Here is a 15,924-nt window from a genome sequence, read left to right on the forward strand (position 1 = left end):
ATCGTTGAATTTTTGGTAGAACAGCGCATAAATGTCTTGGAAATTTGTTATATAACCATTTATCTCCACTAATTAGCAATAAAAATGGAAATCTGGTCTTATTATTTCCAATCATATTAGAACAATGCATAAAAATTTAGAAAAATAAACAATGGCACAATATTTTAGTTACTCACCTCGTCAGAAAAATTCTGCGGTGCTATTCCCTTAACCCTTGCAACGACATGTTCCACATTTGTCATAACCTTTTGTTTAAAGTCAACAGGACTCATGGTACCGCCTGCAGCCATAGGGGCCATGGGCATCCCAAGTGGTCTTCTCCAAGACCAAGACAGTAGCTCATCTCGGAAAAACATTGCTAGATGATGCCATAGATGTTGACTTTGCTGCAACACAGCAGTTTAAGAACAAATCAGTCGTATGTCATGCATTGTATGACTAACATTAAAATAACTAAAGCATCTAGGTTTATATACTGTGTGTGTCATATAAGTTCTCACTTTAGGTGAAGCCACAGCCTGTGCAGCTGCACACATCGAAGATACAATAAGGCCTTCGACTCCATGGGAGAAGAATGCTTGCATATTCCTTGTTAGCCTGAATGGGACTGGCTCATTAAACTCGATCAGTCCATTTGCATCATATGCAGGATGAAAATCAGTTTGAAATATTTTTCCAGTGTTCTTTGCAAACAAAATTTTGTTGGGAGACCTCCCACCAATTTGTAGCATAAAGGACATGAAACTTGAAAGAGCCAACTGGATGGCAAATTGCTTCTTGAAAGCCCACGTATGGTTGCCACTGGGTAGGGTTTTGTACATGTACTGTGAAAAGATGTTGTCATTAACAAGATTTTTTGTTATTTCGTTATAGGCTTGCAGACGAAGATCAACAACAGCTTCTGGGGATATTTGCCCAGATATAGCCTGATTCAACTGCTCCTTGAAATAGGTTATTGGAAGGTCTGCTTCTCGGTCGTTTCTAGAACAATGGTTCTCATAGACCTCAAGGAAAGTACTGTACATCAAATCATCTTCTACCATGCGAACCTGACCATAATTTTTCAAGCAAGATTAGTGGAACCTTTTATAAGTAGGCAATGACCGGTGAATGAACATAAAAAGAAAAACAAGAAACACTGTGCTTAATGAAAATTGTTCTAACCTGAGACCAAACAGGAATAATTATTGGTGTGTGAATGCATATGTGACGGCGTCTCGATTCCTTGTGCTTCTCAAACATTTGGTTCATCACACGGAAGAGCTGTAATATGCGCTCATCACTTCGGGCATTGGGAGTCAAAGACGTCTGTACAATAAAATGGCGTTGGGAACCATCAGAACCAATTAGAGTCAGACGCCGAAAACTGCTCCCATGCCTCCGCACAATTGGAATATCAGCTGCAACCCTATCCAACTTCACAGTATGATCAGGTGTAATTTCCTGAAACATGGTAAAATGAATAAATGAGAATAAGTATAGGAGGCACCATAAACTCAGGTTAACTACAAGTTATTTTATCCCAATCAATCCGATAATATCAAACAAATAAACTTTTAAGGTCTTGGCATTGTTTGAAAAAATAAATTCAAAAGTAATCACCTGATCAGTGAAATACTGCCCTGGAACTTCAACATCAACAACATGGAAGTCCCGCAATACCCTACTCTCTTCTTCTAGCTTTAATACTGCTGGAAACCTGTCCTCAACATTACTTTGAAGTACATTCTTCCAGTGTTTCAACCTCTCAGTCAGTTGAGAGAGGGTAGATGGGAAAGTGGCAGTGCTTTCTGGATCAAGATCACGTTCAAAATCCTGTTTGTATTCCCTAACAAAATCAACATGCTTATTTACAGCGTCTGCTGAAAAGCAAGCCCTGCAAACACCTGAGAGCTCTTTCTTGAGAGATTGAGGAACTTCTGCAGTTGTAGCTGTTGGATATTTGTAGCAGCGGTGGAGCAAAGCGTTAACCACAGCCAAAAGCCTCTCCTCAGGCAGAGTAACAAACCTTGAACCAATTTCTGTTAATAGAACCTGAAAAAGAACCGTAATCTAGTTTAGGAAGGACGTGGTTTAAATCTTATTCTCAGATAGACTGGTGCAATTCACACCATATATACAAATCATTTTTATGCATGGCGGATTGGTGGTAGTTTAATTGATAAAATACTACTTATTGCCAACAAACATGAAAGATGAGCTGCCGGGAAGTATTTAACAAGTATACACTAAATATACCCCTCCTTTTCATGGGCATGTGCATGTGTTCTTAGAGTTGTTATATCTTAGAATTAGAGCTGGGTATAAATCCAAAAAGTTAGCTCTTGAGGTGAAGATTTTCCAAGCCTTATAAGGAATATACTGTGACCATATCCTTAATCAATGTGACATCTCAATTATCAACAACGCCAATGTCTGCTATACAGATTCCTAGGTCCATTCAATAAATGCATACAGCCGTTTCATAGTTTATCCCAAGTGCTACTAGTTCTAGTCCTAGGGCCACCAATTATTACCTTTTTTTAGTTTGCTCTTATCATTTGGTATTTATTTGTTGATAAATTATCTTACTTTACTTTTATTGCATATGAAACCTCTAACAGCATAAAAAATAATGTTTCAATAAATAATAATGGCATTTCTTCTAAATTTTGAATGCACACCTTAAAAGAGATTAAAGGTTTATACTTTCTAAATTAGGTTTAGCGGATATAGAAAATTAGGTAGATAAAATTCAAAATCAGCCGTTTGTGGCTGTTAACAAAGGAGATGTCAGAATGGTTATTCACTCAGAAAAACACAAACCAAGCTGGTTTGGTTTATTAAAGCTCACCAAACTGAACTCCTAGAAATGTGCAGTTAATAAACCTAATCAACATGACAGTTCAGTTTGAAAACTTTAATTAAAAGTTTGGTTTATTTAGTAATGGTTCAGTGCAGTTTACATTTGGTTTGGTTTGGTTTTTGAGTGAATCATGAACAGGCCTAGATACTACCGCCTATACCAGAAATAATATAGTTCAATTCTGAGACTGAGAGCAGACCATTTAAGTATGGAGCCAGGAGAAGTGGTGGTCGGGTGGAGAGGGTGAGGCTGTATAGATTTCCTATTAGTTATACAAAAGCAAATAAAAAAGTCTTAATAAAATCACCTCAAGTTCACTGGCCAAATTGGCGTGCTTTCCCCTAAGAGCCTCCATTATATCCTTTGCAGCATCAAAGGCACTGGCAGCTGAAGCCACAAAACCCAATGCCCCAGCACGCCTTAAAGTGTTCTGATCACCTTCACTGAGGCTTGCAGAACCTTGCTGCGATCGTTGGTCATTTGCATTGTGAATGTTGCTTTCTGCACTGGTGGACCTTTCAGGTTCTTGCCCATGCGAGTTTCCACCATCATGAGATCCAATTCCACCAGTGGACTGGGAGCCTTGGTGAGCTTGATTATCAGATGATAAGGTACTCCCACCTGGACCTTGCACTCTTGTATTTCCATCAGCAATACCACCATGAGAACCTCCACCAGTACCAGAAACACTTTGCTGTGCTCTTTGCTGAGCCATTGCTATTCTTCCATTTTCAGATTTATTGGCAACATCACGTCGTTCCAGCAAGTATGTGCGCAGCCAATAATAAAGAGCCTGACATTCGGGAGAAGAAACTCGAGATAAAAATTTGGGATCCATATAATTTGCAATGGGAAAAAAATAACACTTACTTGAGGATACAAGGTTGCAATCTTCAGAAGAACAAGTTTACAGTGAGGAGCTTCTGTCCTCTGAAGGGAGAGCAAGAGTTGTGGAATCCAAGACAACCAAACCCAATGTGGAATGTGTTCATAGTACTTATCAAATGCCCTTCCGACAGGCTCATTAGGAGTATCAAAACTAAGAAGATAAAGAACACGAGCTAAATGGCTTCTTGAATTGGACACGCCAAATTTTATACCTTGCAAGAAGCAGCTGACAGCATATTCCAACCAAACTTCTTCATTAGATTCTTTGTAAGCCTATTCATAGTTGATGGTGAATAAGTATCAAGTTCAAGTTAATGGTAATAAAAAGTAAAAGCATGAAAAGTATGATAGTGGATACCGATTCACAATAGTTTCCCCAACTTATCCATCCCTTAGGCAGGTTTTTAAAGAGACTAATTGCATTTGAATAAGCAAGATTTGCATTCTCAGAGTCATTCAACTTTAAGAAGAAGTCCCCTTTCAGCCGGAAAATTTCAGCCTTGTGCTTTGCAGGAAAGTACTCCAGATTAGTGCTATTGATCAAATTAAGACCGGCCGTAACTTCTCCTTTTGTTTCTAAATATGCCTTTGCCTGCTCAGCTATCTTAACAAATGCTTCCTGTAAATACATAAAAGAAAAAGATCAGATACACTTAACAGATGTTCCCAGACAGCAGAGCTTGCTGTAGTTAAAAATAATGCAAGATCAAGAAAAAACACAGGTATGATAATACTATTTCTGTATGAGTATAAACACAAATATTGTGAAGTACGACACTAATTTACAAATACTGTTCAGATTAATCAAAACCAATACTTGGCATTTGATAATGATAAGGTCCAGAATGTATCAGAAGAACCACCCAAAAGATGGTGGTGAAGTCAAATCACACTAAAGACTAGCCTCATCTATAATTCAAAAGACTTGAATAGATTGACATAATAGAAAAAATAAGCAGTTCTCTGTGAAACCTTTAACCAGAAGTTCACAACAGAGGTAGTTATCATCATACCTGTACTTCCATGGTTGAGTATCCATATAATTTTTCGAGTACGTTGACACAAACTTCAAATAGGCCTTGTTTGCGGGCAATATGAGCAAGCCTGTTGACAGTCCAAGCTTTGTCACGGTATCCAAGATGATGAAGTGCCGAATTTGTGGTGCTAAAATCTTTGAAAGCTTCGATGACAGAGTTGTATGTATCATTCCTCCACTGCAGCAAATCATACCAAACAGACATGTTATCCCATTCATTTGGAGTTCTTAACCTCCATGTTTCAAGGATATCCTTCAGATCAGCATAAAGGTTTCCTTGCACGCCAACAGCTGAATTCCCAGAGAGTTTATTTCCATTAGAAATATCTATTAGGACCCTAGCTGACTCTTGAACTTCAACTAATTGTTGGAATTGCTGCAGAAGGGGGATCCTGGAATGAACAGACATTTCTGGCAGCTGCCACCATTGTTCTAAAGCAAGATCAACCCCTTTACCCACCATGTTCTCAGCATCCCCCACTCCATTCGTATTTTTTTCATGAAGAGCAAAGTATGCTTGAATCAAACGAAGTTTCGGAGTCTCTTCTACTTGAGCTTTAGGAATAACTTGCTCCTTCATATATGTCCAATCAGGCAATTTCCATAGACTATCGAGCAGAATTTCATAATTATCAACACTCTTGCCAAATTCTACCAGTGCATCCCATTGACTAAGTTGACTGGCACAGCATAGCCATTGCTCTTCCCATAGACACATCTCGGCCTTGGGTACAGTGTTGTTATATGTTCCTTGAGTTGCCTTCACCATGGCTTGATAAAAGAGACTTTGAGCACGTTGCCAGTAACCATGCTGAACAAGAGAGAGCCCTGCCCTGGTTTCAGCAGTGATTGACCTCTTCTTCCAAAGCCCGCATCTCATATCCTCTTCATTTAGCAATCGATAGAGCTCAGCCAGAGACTCACAGCATTTGGAATCATTCGGGAACAGCATAACATGACTTTCCAGCAAAGCCAATGCAATGTGCCATGCATTATATGTCTTCCCAATATATTTAATGAGCTCGCTCGGCATTCTAGGTTGAGGATGGCTCAACTGAAGCCCTTCTAATAGTGCCTGCACAACATTTGGCCTGCTGGCTTGCTGCCTCTTATGGTAATCTTTAGACAGAAGTGTAATCATAGGTTTAGCAAGTTGTACTTGTTCTTCTTTATGTAATGTAACCCAGACAATTGGAAATACCAGAACCCACAAATGGTATGCAACATTAGCATCTGTGTGGGCCAATTCTCTCAACGGAGTTAATAGATCGACCACCTGAAAAATTTGTTATCGTTGTATAAGTACAAAACTGTAAAATGCCTTCCACTAACTGCAATGCAGAAAACTTATCAACAACTTGTCAAACTCAAAGGCAAAAAAAAAGTTTGACTTTTTCTATGTAATACCATATTGTTTCCTTTTATTTTTTGCTAAGTTTTGATAGTTTTTACATAGATAATTTTAGGCAGTTCCTGATTTCATCCTTAAAGTATGTGTTTCGACTCTGCTCCCTTCATAAATATATATACAGTCTTACTGTGAATAGCATACAATATTAAGATTTGTGTATCATCATAAAGTATTCTATAAATATATGACATGTTCTCCACATAGTACAACTGTACAAGTGTGCCACCGGCATCTGTTAACACATTTTTGATGTAAGTAGTAACATAATAACCTGGGTAAGAAAATTAAAAATATAGTAGAAAAACCTCAAATATGACAGTCAATCATTGAACTGAAAAGAAAAAACTAAAAAACAAGTGGTTTACCTCGAGTTTGCTCATACTGTTAAGAAACTGAGTATGCTTAACCACAAGGGTCTCAAATGTTAGTGGTGCATCCTCAGCTCCTTCAGATGTATCATTAACCTTGTGCTGCATTCCAGATGTTTCAAGAAGAGAGCTGGATACCAGAAGTGGTTGAACCCTGGCAGAGTTTGGAGCTAGTGTAATAGGTTTATCATCAACTAATATTGCCAAGAGAAGATCAAGACCTTGTTTGAGCCAGAAGACATCACTCAAAGCTCCCCAGTCTTGAACTTGGATGATGAATTGAAGCCTGGTGAAAAGAGTTTTCCCAAGAGACTCATGATACAGAGAGAAGAACTTCATCCTAATGTCAGGATCTCTAGCTCGTAAACCAAGCATAAACATCCTTTCTACCTTCTGGAAAACCTCTTGACGCAAGGATAAAGGGTACCTGGAAACCAATAAAAATTAATAAAAAACAATACAATTCAAGCATAACAAAATATACTTAAGATGCTTTACTTACTTATCTGAATCAGAACAAATCCCAAAAAGAAGTTCAAGATATTTCCGGTCCCATTCATCCAGATGACTTGCTGTGAAATTTTGTTTATCAACTTGTGAAAGCTTCTGAAGAAAAGAAACTATCTCCTTTGGAGTGAGAAAGGTACTTGTTGTGACTGAAGTTCCTTGTTTAGTGAAATCATCTTCAATCCACCCTTTAATCACATCAAGTATGCACAGAAGTACACTAGCATCAATACCTTTCTCTGAGAGTAAAGCATTCAATATTTGAGATACAGATCGCTTGCACTCAGGAACAATCATCACTCTTTCTGTGATAAGTTTTAAGATCGATTTTAGATTTGAAATAACTGCTCCAACATCAACACCTTGACGAGAAGATGTGACTGCTGAATCTGGATCAGTTCTTTGACCCTATTAAAATTGGACAAAATTAGTCAAGCAATGTTGGCATAGATTAAAATTGAAAACCAAAAACATATCATGTAATCAGGCAAAATATGTTATAAATAACAATGAAATGACTTCAATAGACTTGATTTAACATGTAGTCATTACTGTCAAAGAAAAAAAACATTGAGGGGACATCAAAAGAGCATAGGAAAAGGTTGCATTACCTTAAAAAAAAACGTATATTATATATAGTTAATAGAATCAACATGTCTTTGTTTTAAACCAATGTACAGATCACATTTCTGTGCTTACCTATGAAAGTCAGATCGCAGGGAAGGTATTACCAAAATGAACCATAAAACTTTATATGAGTATTTAAAAGATGAAAAAAGAAATCAGCACGAATCTTGAAGAGGAAAATTGGAACGGCATGACGAGAGTGGTGCATTATCTGATATAGACTAAGTTGATTAGTACCTAGAGTCTACTGAATTAGTGATAAGCTCTAATATACAAGAACTATTATACCTTATCCCACTAAGTACGGTCGGCTACATGGTCCAACTTCTGCCATAATGTTTTATTCAGGACCATCCATCTATCCAAATCGTTAATCTTGATATCTTAATAACTTCTTTTATAGTCTAGTTGTTTGACTCCTCTCAATCTGATCTACTATCTTTATCACAGAATCTAAAGGTCTTCTCTCTACATGCACAAACCACTTAAATCTATTTTCCACCGTCTTTTCTACTATAGGTACTACCCCAACACTCTAATATTGTCATTTCTAATCATATCGTGTCTAGTCTTGTCACACATCCAATGTAACATCCTTATCTCTGCTACACTTACTTTATTCTCATGTTGATTCTTAACAATCCAACATTTTATTCCGTACAACATCGCAGGTTTACCACAGTCCGATAAAAATTTCCCTTCAACTTAAGTGGTATCTTTTTGTCCTATAAAATCCTTGAAGAACTCATCCATTTCAACCACCCAACTTGAATTTGATGGTTTACATCCCCTTCTATTTCTCCATCGTTTTGTATTACGGACCCAAGATATTTAAACTGCGAGACTTGTGCGATAATATGGTCTCCAACTTTCACCTCTAGGTTAGAAACGCTTATTCTTTTTTTGAACATACATTCCTTATACTCCACCTTACTTCTACTTAGGTGAAATCCATGTGTTTCTAAAGCTCGACCTTAAGTCTCCAAACTCTCATTTAAATCCTCTTTGACTCTCCAAATAGGACTATGTCATCTGCAAAAAGTATGCATATCGGTCCTATCTCTGGAATGTGTTTCGTGAGTACATTCAAAATTAAAGTAAAAAGTTTGCTTATCCACTATGTGTTCGCACATTAGTCGATACCCCTTCATACATATCTTGAATAGCTCGAATATATGCAATCCTAACTCCTTTCTTCTTGCTCAATCCGAATTGCTTCGAATAAGAAGTTTCTTTTTCTTTTTTTTTCTTCGGAATAGATTTTTACTTGTTCATGTTCTGGAAATAAATAAAATCCGTCAAAATTAAGATACTAATTTTTCCGAAAATTTACTGATTAAATTTTTAAAAAATCCAATTTCAGTTAATAATAATTTTCTATCAAATCGACCTTTTTGTGTTCAAATTCTGAAGAATTACTATTAATATAAAGAAGGATACCATGAATCTTATTTATGAAAATGGAGTTTGTTGTGTAAGTTTCATTTGTTAGGGTTTTCCACAAAAACTCTCTAGGCACTTTATCATATGTCTTCTCCAAGTCAATAAGAATTAAGAGCAAGTCTTGTTGGTCCATCCGAATACTGCTCCATCACACGTCATTGTAGATAGATTGCTTTCATGGTCGACCTCTCAGGCATAAAACCAGGTTTTCAGTGACTTGACTCTCTTTTCTTAATCTCTGTTCAATCACTATTTCCCATAACTTCATAGTAAGTCTCATAAGTTTAATTCCTCTATAATTTGAACAATTTTGTATATCCATTCATCTGGCTTTTACTTTAACCTCATAATTTCTTTAAAGAGTTGGTTAGCAACTTAATGCCTCTATCTCCAAGAATTTTTCACACTTCAATAGATATGTTGTCTGATCCAGCCGCCTTATTGATATTCATCATTTTCAACGCTTCTTTTATTTACCTCTTATTTCTGAATCTGACAGTAGTAATTACAGTTTTGATACTCTTCTCTAATGTCGAGTCAGCTAGAGTATGATGAGATATCATATCCTTCATTTAAATAAATTGTAAAAATATGTCTTTCACTTATCCTTTATATCATTTTCTTGAATCAAGATTTTGTCTTCTTCATCTTCAATACACTTCACTTGATTCAAATTTCTTATCTTTCTCTCTCTTCCTTGGTGTTACATGGTGTGAAGCACCTAAATCAAGGTACCCCGTGATGTTACATGGTGTGAAGCACCTAAATCAAGGTACCCCGTGATTGTTGACGTGAAGATAAGTAATAGTGAGAAGTATGTGAGTTTGTTGAGGTCGTTGTGTAAAATTTTAGAAACAATACGAGGGCCGTTGAAATTACCACCATATTGTGGGGAATACAAAGGCCTTGGTAATGGAAGTGCACCCCAAGTAGCATAGTGACCTTGGCATGTGCTGTTGTAGTAGCAACCTTTGGCATCATGAGCGATAACCATTTCCATAACTACCCGTTATTCACAGCGAAATGACTTATTTTGTTTAGGAAATTAGGTCTTTGAGACGAACGAGAATGATCATCATTACTTGAATCCATAGACGGACCTTGAGAAGGATCTTGAGCAAGATTTATTGTAGCCACGTCATCAAGAAGAAGACTTTTCTTGTTCTTTTCAAGCTTCATTTCACGCGCAAGAAAAGTTTCAAGTTCATCAAGTGCAAGGTTTATCGTTGCTATTAACAGCTGCAATAACCAAATTATAATCCTTTGGAAGTACTTCAAGAGCAATCCCAATGAGATTGCGATGAGGAACACTCCAGTCAACTGAAGCGATTCTTGAATTTGTCAAATATGTAGAATGAATTCTTCAATGGTGAGAGAACCTTTAGTGAGACAGCGCAGTTCCAATTGCAGCTGACGCGACTTGGTGTTAAGCAAAGTGTGAAAACATTTGTAATTTTTGCTCAAACTTCCCAAGAAAAGTGACAATCAACAGCTTTCAGAAGAATTGAAGCAGACAGCAGACATTGTTGATAACAACCAAGTGCGTATGAGTGCATCATGTTGTTCCCATTCAAGAATCAAAGGATTGACAAGATCAGCAACATGATCTTGACCTGTGATTGATCAGTGATGAATCTATGCAATTTGTGGCCTCTGATCACACCATCAATTTGTTGTTTCCATTGCTTGAAATTCTTGTCTTTAAGCTTTACAGAGTTTAGATGAGAGAGTTTTACAGAGATCAGATGAGAGAGTTTAACTTGAGAAGAGGGAAAGCTGTGGATTGGAGAAAGCCATGGATACATGCTAAAATCGAGGGAGAACTAAACTGATACCATATTGAAATTTCAGAATATAATATTATGATTTTATTATTACTGAATACAATAGATTCAACTCTATTTATAGAGTTATAGTTAGGCAAAATTAACTTCTAACTAACTCCTTTAAATCAAGGGAATAGTTCCTGAATTCAAGGAGTTGTTATAACAGAAACAAACTGCATGCCAACTGGCACGGGCGCCAGCTGGAACAGGCGCCAGCTGCCATGCCTTTACTAAAAGTATCTCTAACATTAATAATAGCAACACATGAAGGGAAAATTCAACATACTTGTCTTATATGAGAACCGGATGATGAACCCATATCACGTTGCAGCCGCTGAAGAAGGCGAACCAAAACTAAAGGATCAATAAAATTCCTCTGTACCTCGGTCAAGGTTTTAATGACAAGCAATAAAAAACTAATTGCACCGGCATTATTATCATCACTAGATGTTTGAGGAGCTGTGACTGTAGAAACATGCTTTTGTATCAAATCGTCAACCTTCTGGTACAACAGCTTAACGTCAGCAGGTGTTGAAGCTGCTTCTTGAGGAAAAGCAACACAAATCATTCTCAACAGTGAGCAAAAAGACTTGCCAGCATCTAAAAGTTTATGCTTGAAACATGGTTCAAGAATCTGGAAGGAAAAACAATTACATCACTAGAAACATTGAAGCATTTGGAAAATCAGACAAAAATATGGCATGATAATAGGCCTACTTGAGAAATTTGGTTAATGTTGTTTCTTATGAACAGGTGAGGCTGTTTCTCTAAAACTTTGTTCATGACATCCAAACCCTGTGCCAGCGCAGTGGGAGGGTCTTTTGCTTGAGATGGTTGTATACTGCTCAACAACTTCTCCAAATAATTAAATTTTACATTTGCATTTGGCCACACCTCTAAAGCTTGTGAAAGTAGCTCCAAAGCTTGTTTGTACATGGCACTTGCTTCCTTGTCCTTGGGTTCAATAACCAAAGCAACCTAATTACAGAAAGCAGAGTTAATCCTCAATGTCATCTTGACAAACAAAATGGTTTGGGAGGGGGATGTTGAACGTGAAATGAGGAACTTTAATAAACTGATTAAACTTTCGCCGCAAAATAGAAGTGCCCACACTTTCACACATATGCATACCTGTTGACTCTACACCCCAAAATAAAGGTGAGCTGTAATACCAAGATAAAAAACATGTTACCTCAACTATTTATCCATTACAAATGCAGACGTTGGCTACACACGCTATGTAGTGAGATTAGAATAAAGGAATGACAGTATAACAAAGCATTGTTCAACATCATCAAATTCAAACTACAGGTTCGAAAGGCTTTTTGGGAAAAGCAACAGCAATTTATGCAACCAGAGTGTAAAATATTGCATATAGCCTCTTCCTAGATAAAAAAAAGCTTTTTATGAATTAACCTGCCAGCACCAATACTATGCAAAAGGCTAAAAAACATATTAGATGTAAGCCTCACTCTGATAAGAAAATTTATAATCATCTCCTCCATAGCAGCATTTGGTTTAAATTCTTCATCAGGTTGACTAGTAGATCCTGGGGTTTCAATGTTAGGGATTGATGATGGACCACCAGGCGACATGACACAAAGAGGTTGAAGACCGGGTTCTGCTTTAACTCTCTTAGTTGTATCATCGGGAAATGTGGACCCATCCACAGATCGCTTAGACTCAGCTGAGTTAGGATTAAAGACATCACTGATTTGGCTCGGAGCATCAGAATCAGTAACAACTTTCATCTCATTTTGTCTTTGCCTCTCCCAGTTAACAACTAATCCAGCAAGTTCAATGGCAAGACGTCTGTTCTCTGTTGTGGTATTGTATGGCAATCCCAGGCGACTCAGAGAATTCACCATCTGTGGAACAAACTGTGCTCTACAGCTGTAGAAGAGATCCGAATGGCGGACAATAAGTTGAAATATATGAATAAGATTTGGAATTGAGTGACCTTCTTCAACAAGTATTTTCTTAGTGTATCTTATCCATATGGGCATCCGAGAATCACCAAGAGGCAAACGTCGCGGCAGTGCTGGCATTAGAATGTCAAGAGCCTGTCTGACCAACATTCGATTTTCTGGTTGGCAGGTCCTAAGAAGAGCTACAAAAACCTGCAGTTGCAAGTTGCAAATCAGTACCTGGGTGTTGGTGCATCGTCTGGATGGATATGCTCTATCCAGACTCGCTTATACTATGCATATGAAATTGAATTAGGTACACATAATACAGACTTTCAAAGCACGTTGAGATTTCAAATAAAACCGGTGTCTCCTGTAGGTTCGGAAATTTTCAATCTATAGGCATCAACTCATACATACGTATCAAACAAATCACAAAACACAATGATAATGACTACCTCCAACTTCTATATCAAACCCCAAAAAAAACTCAAAGGGAATGAAACTAGGGGATGTTTAAAAAATATATAATGCTTGTCATTGAAAAAGAATAATAATCATGAAAGATATATGTAACATTTTTAACAGTAATAAACCAAAAAACTGAGGGAAATATTGTCTACTAACTAAAAAAAGAATAGCCATAGCCCATAGGGAATCAAATTTTGCAAGAAATCATCCAAACACTAAAACTACTAATGTAGATATTACCGAATTAGTGCTGCAAGCTTGAGTTTGTACTAGGTTCAAAGGAGGATATATTATCCTCGCCTTAGTTACACTTTCAAAATAGGGATAAACATTAAAAAAACAATAGGATATAAAGCAAGTGATTAGACAAAACTGTATTTCCATACGAAAAATATCCCAGCCATCCAAATAATAACAAATTGAAGTAATCCACATGTGAAGAAGACATTGTGTAGAGAGCATGTAAATAAAAGTCAAAAGTTTTCATACCTGAAGTATTATTTTTTCAGGAGCTTGATATGCCTCTAAGAAATGGCAAACATTCACAAATGCCCATTGTTTGCTCGCAGTATCCTCACGCTTAAGATGGTTCCACCCAAACTTTATTAATTCCTTCCTATGATGGACAAGATCATTCTGAAGATACTTAAGAAGCAAAGTTGCAAGCTGCAATAATTCTATTCTTAAAGGCTCGTCGTATTCTGCAGAAATCTACAAAAGAAAGATGATGCATTGAGAGACACGTATGAGCATCAAAAGTTGTATCACAAACATTCAGTTATAAATTATAATGATTTAAAGGAAGGTATGTAAAAATCAAACATAGCAGATATACCTCTTCTGGAGGATCAAGAAGTTTGTCGACGATTGTTTTTATAATTGCAGGATCAACAACTTCCCAACTTTGCCCATTTTGAAAGGCATGTGCAAGCATTGGAAGAATGAGCATTTGCATTACAATCACCAATTGGTCATGCCCAAGTTGCTTTGATTGGAAAAGGTTGAGGAAATGTAACAGGAGGGCCTTTTTCATGCTCGAAGAATAACCTTCTGCAACCTAAAAGGCACCACAGTAGTTCATATGTGAATGATGAAATACAAGAATGAGGTTTGATCACAACAGAAAACTCATATCCAGTTATGAATTACCTCAATGATGTAAAACTCCTTCAGGAATGTATAGTCGATCCGACTATGAAATAAGAATATGGTAAGTATGTCAAAGAGAACATTTACTTCATTTTTGTCATGTCTTAAGTAATTCAAGAAGCACTTCACAAGCCATTTACTTTCTTTGATCTGCAAATCCATGAAGATGACTTGGTCATGCATCTAAAATCAACAATGGTGATAGAGCACTAACTAAATTGAGTTTTGTTTATACTTACTTGCACTAGGTTCAGTTCCTGTTCATTTTCCAGCCGGGATATTCTAGCAGGTGACTTCCATACTAGTACTAATGTATCAAACACAATACGATTACTTTGTAACCAGCCAGGCATTAATTTGACTAGGGTTTTAATGAGTGCTAGACCCTGAAAGTAAGCATCGGAAGTTGCGTTGGAAGTAGGAACAAGAACATTAGGGGCATCGGTTGATGCAGAAACATGGCTTTCTTCACCTGATAAAGTAGTATGTGTAGTCGTGGATGATGAAGCCATTGACCCCTCAGATTTGGGAAGAAATTCAAAGAATGCACTTGAAAGTATCTTTTGAGGTGATTTTGCAAGTTCATCTCTCAACGGCTGACCGGCTTCTGAACAAACTATATACATAAAACTGAATTTACAGCAAACAGCATAGAACAAAGAAACAAAGTCAGCATCCAAAATTATTAGTGATTTAATTAAAAATTAGCATTCTAAAAACTTACCGCCTGAAATATTTTGGTTCACTTAATCGAGCAAGAAAATAATCAACCGCAACAGGTGCATATCGATTTAAAAACTTTGTAATTGGAAGGCGGTATGGACTATTTATTTCACTGTATACTTGTCCAGGAGGAAGAGCTCCTTCCAAATCAATAGTCATGGTTACAAGTTCATCGAGGAACTTAGAAGCAGCGGGAGGAAGCAAGTGAAAAAGATCAATTATAGCTGCAGCAGTAGAGAATAATGCCATCAGTGCAAGAATAAGATTAGGAGATGCATTAGAAAAATTTGCATTAAATGTGTTAGACCATAGATGTATAACCTGCAGCAATCTTTGGTTCTTCACCAGCCTTCCATGACTTCTGACATTGTGCCAACTTTTCAGGCTCCAGCCACCTCCTTAGATGCTCTAAAAGTTTGCCGCCCAAGGTAACATTGAACCAATTGGATAACAGCTCAAGCAGGCGGGCAAGGCCTAGTAGAAGAGGCATGCTGAGATTTTTTGTGTGAGCTAAATTGACCAATATAGGCCTAAGGCTGCTTTGTAAAAGTTCTTTGGGCATCCTTTGATTTATAACCTACGTGATACAGGCATATAGCATTAATTGAGATTAAAATTAATTCCAAGTATACTAAGAGCATCTGTATTGATATCGAGTGTGAATTACTTAGCTAGTCCCATGCCCCAAAAAAGAAGGTTGTCTTAGTCAATCATCAATAGATG

General features: G+C 37.2%; 1 protein-coding gene across 2 annotated transcripts in view; it reads right to left on the bottom strand.

Moving 5' to 3' along the window:
• The window catches only part of LOC127120150 (uncharacterized), a 30,959-nt gene that overhangs the window by 747 nt on the left and 14,288 nt on the right, over positions 1 to 15,924 (bottom strand). For both annotated transcript variants that reach the window (XM_051050551.1, XM_051050550.1), the window contains 19 exons: positions 15,523 to 15,778; positions 15,203 to 15,425; positions 14,718 to 15,108; positions 14,479 to 14,628; positions 14,165 to 14,386; positions 13,819 to 14,040; positions 12,424 to 13,071; positions 11,669 to 11,929; positions 11,238 to 11,585; positions 7,051 to 7,463; positions 6,546 to 6,975; positions 4,747 to 6,045; positions 4,092 to 4,352; positions 3,716 to 4,006; positions 3,153 to 3,638; positions 1,603 to 2,034; positions 1,165 to 1,443; positions 501 to 1,049; positions 177 to 386 (listed from right to left, as the gene is read on the bottom strand). In XM_051050551.1, the coding sequence (XP_050906508.1) occupies positions 177 to 386; positions 501 to 1,049; positions 1,165 to 1,443; positions 1,603 to 2,034; positions 3,153 to 3,638; positions 3,716 to 4,006; positions 4,092 to 4,352; positions 4,747 to 6,045; positions 6,546 to 6,975; positions 7,051 to 7,463; positions 11,238 to 11,585; positions 11,669 to 11,929; positions 12,424 to 13,071; positions 13,819 to 14,040; positions 14,165 to 14,386; positions 14,479 to 14,628; positions 14,718 to 15,108; positions 15,203 to 15,425; positions 15,523 to 15,778 (7,371 nt within the window). The remainder of the gene's footprint in view (positions 1 to 176; positions 387 to 500; positions 1,050 to 1,164; positions 1,444 to 1,602; positions 2,035 to 3,152; positions 3,639 to 3,715; positions 4,007 to 4,091; positions 4,353 to 4,746; positions 6,046 to 6,545; positions 6,976 to 7,050; positions 7,464 to 11,237; positions 11,586 to 11,668; positions 11,930 to 12,423; positions 13,072 to 13,818; positions 14,041 to 14,164; positions 14,387 to 14,478; positions 14,629 to 14,717; positions 15,109 to 15,202; positions 15,426 to 15,522; positions 15,779 to 15,924) is intronic.

The sequence above is a fragment of the Lathyrus oleraceus genome, chromosome 2 (genome assembly GCF_024323335.1).
Source record: "Lathyrus oleraceus cultivar Zhongwan6 chromosome 2, CAAS_Psat_ZW6_1.0, whole genome shotgun sequence".
NCBI lineage: Eukaryota > Viridiplantae > Streptophyta > Magnoliopsida > Fabales > Fabaceae > Lathyrus > Lathyrus oleraceus.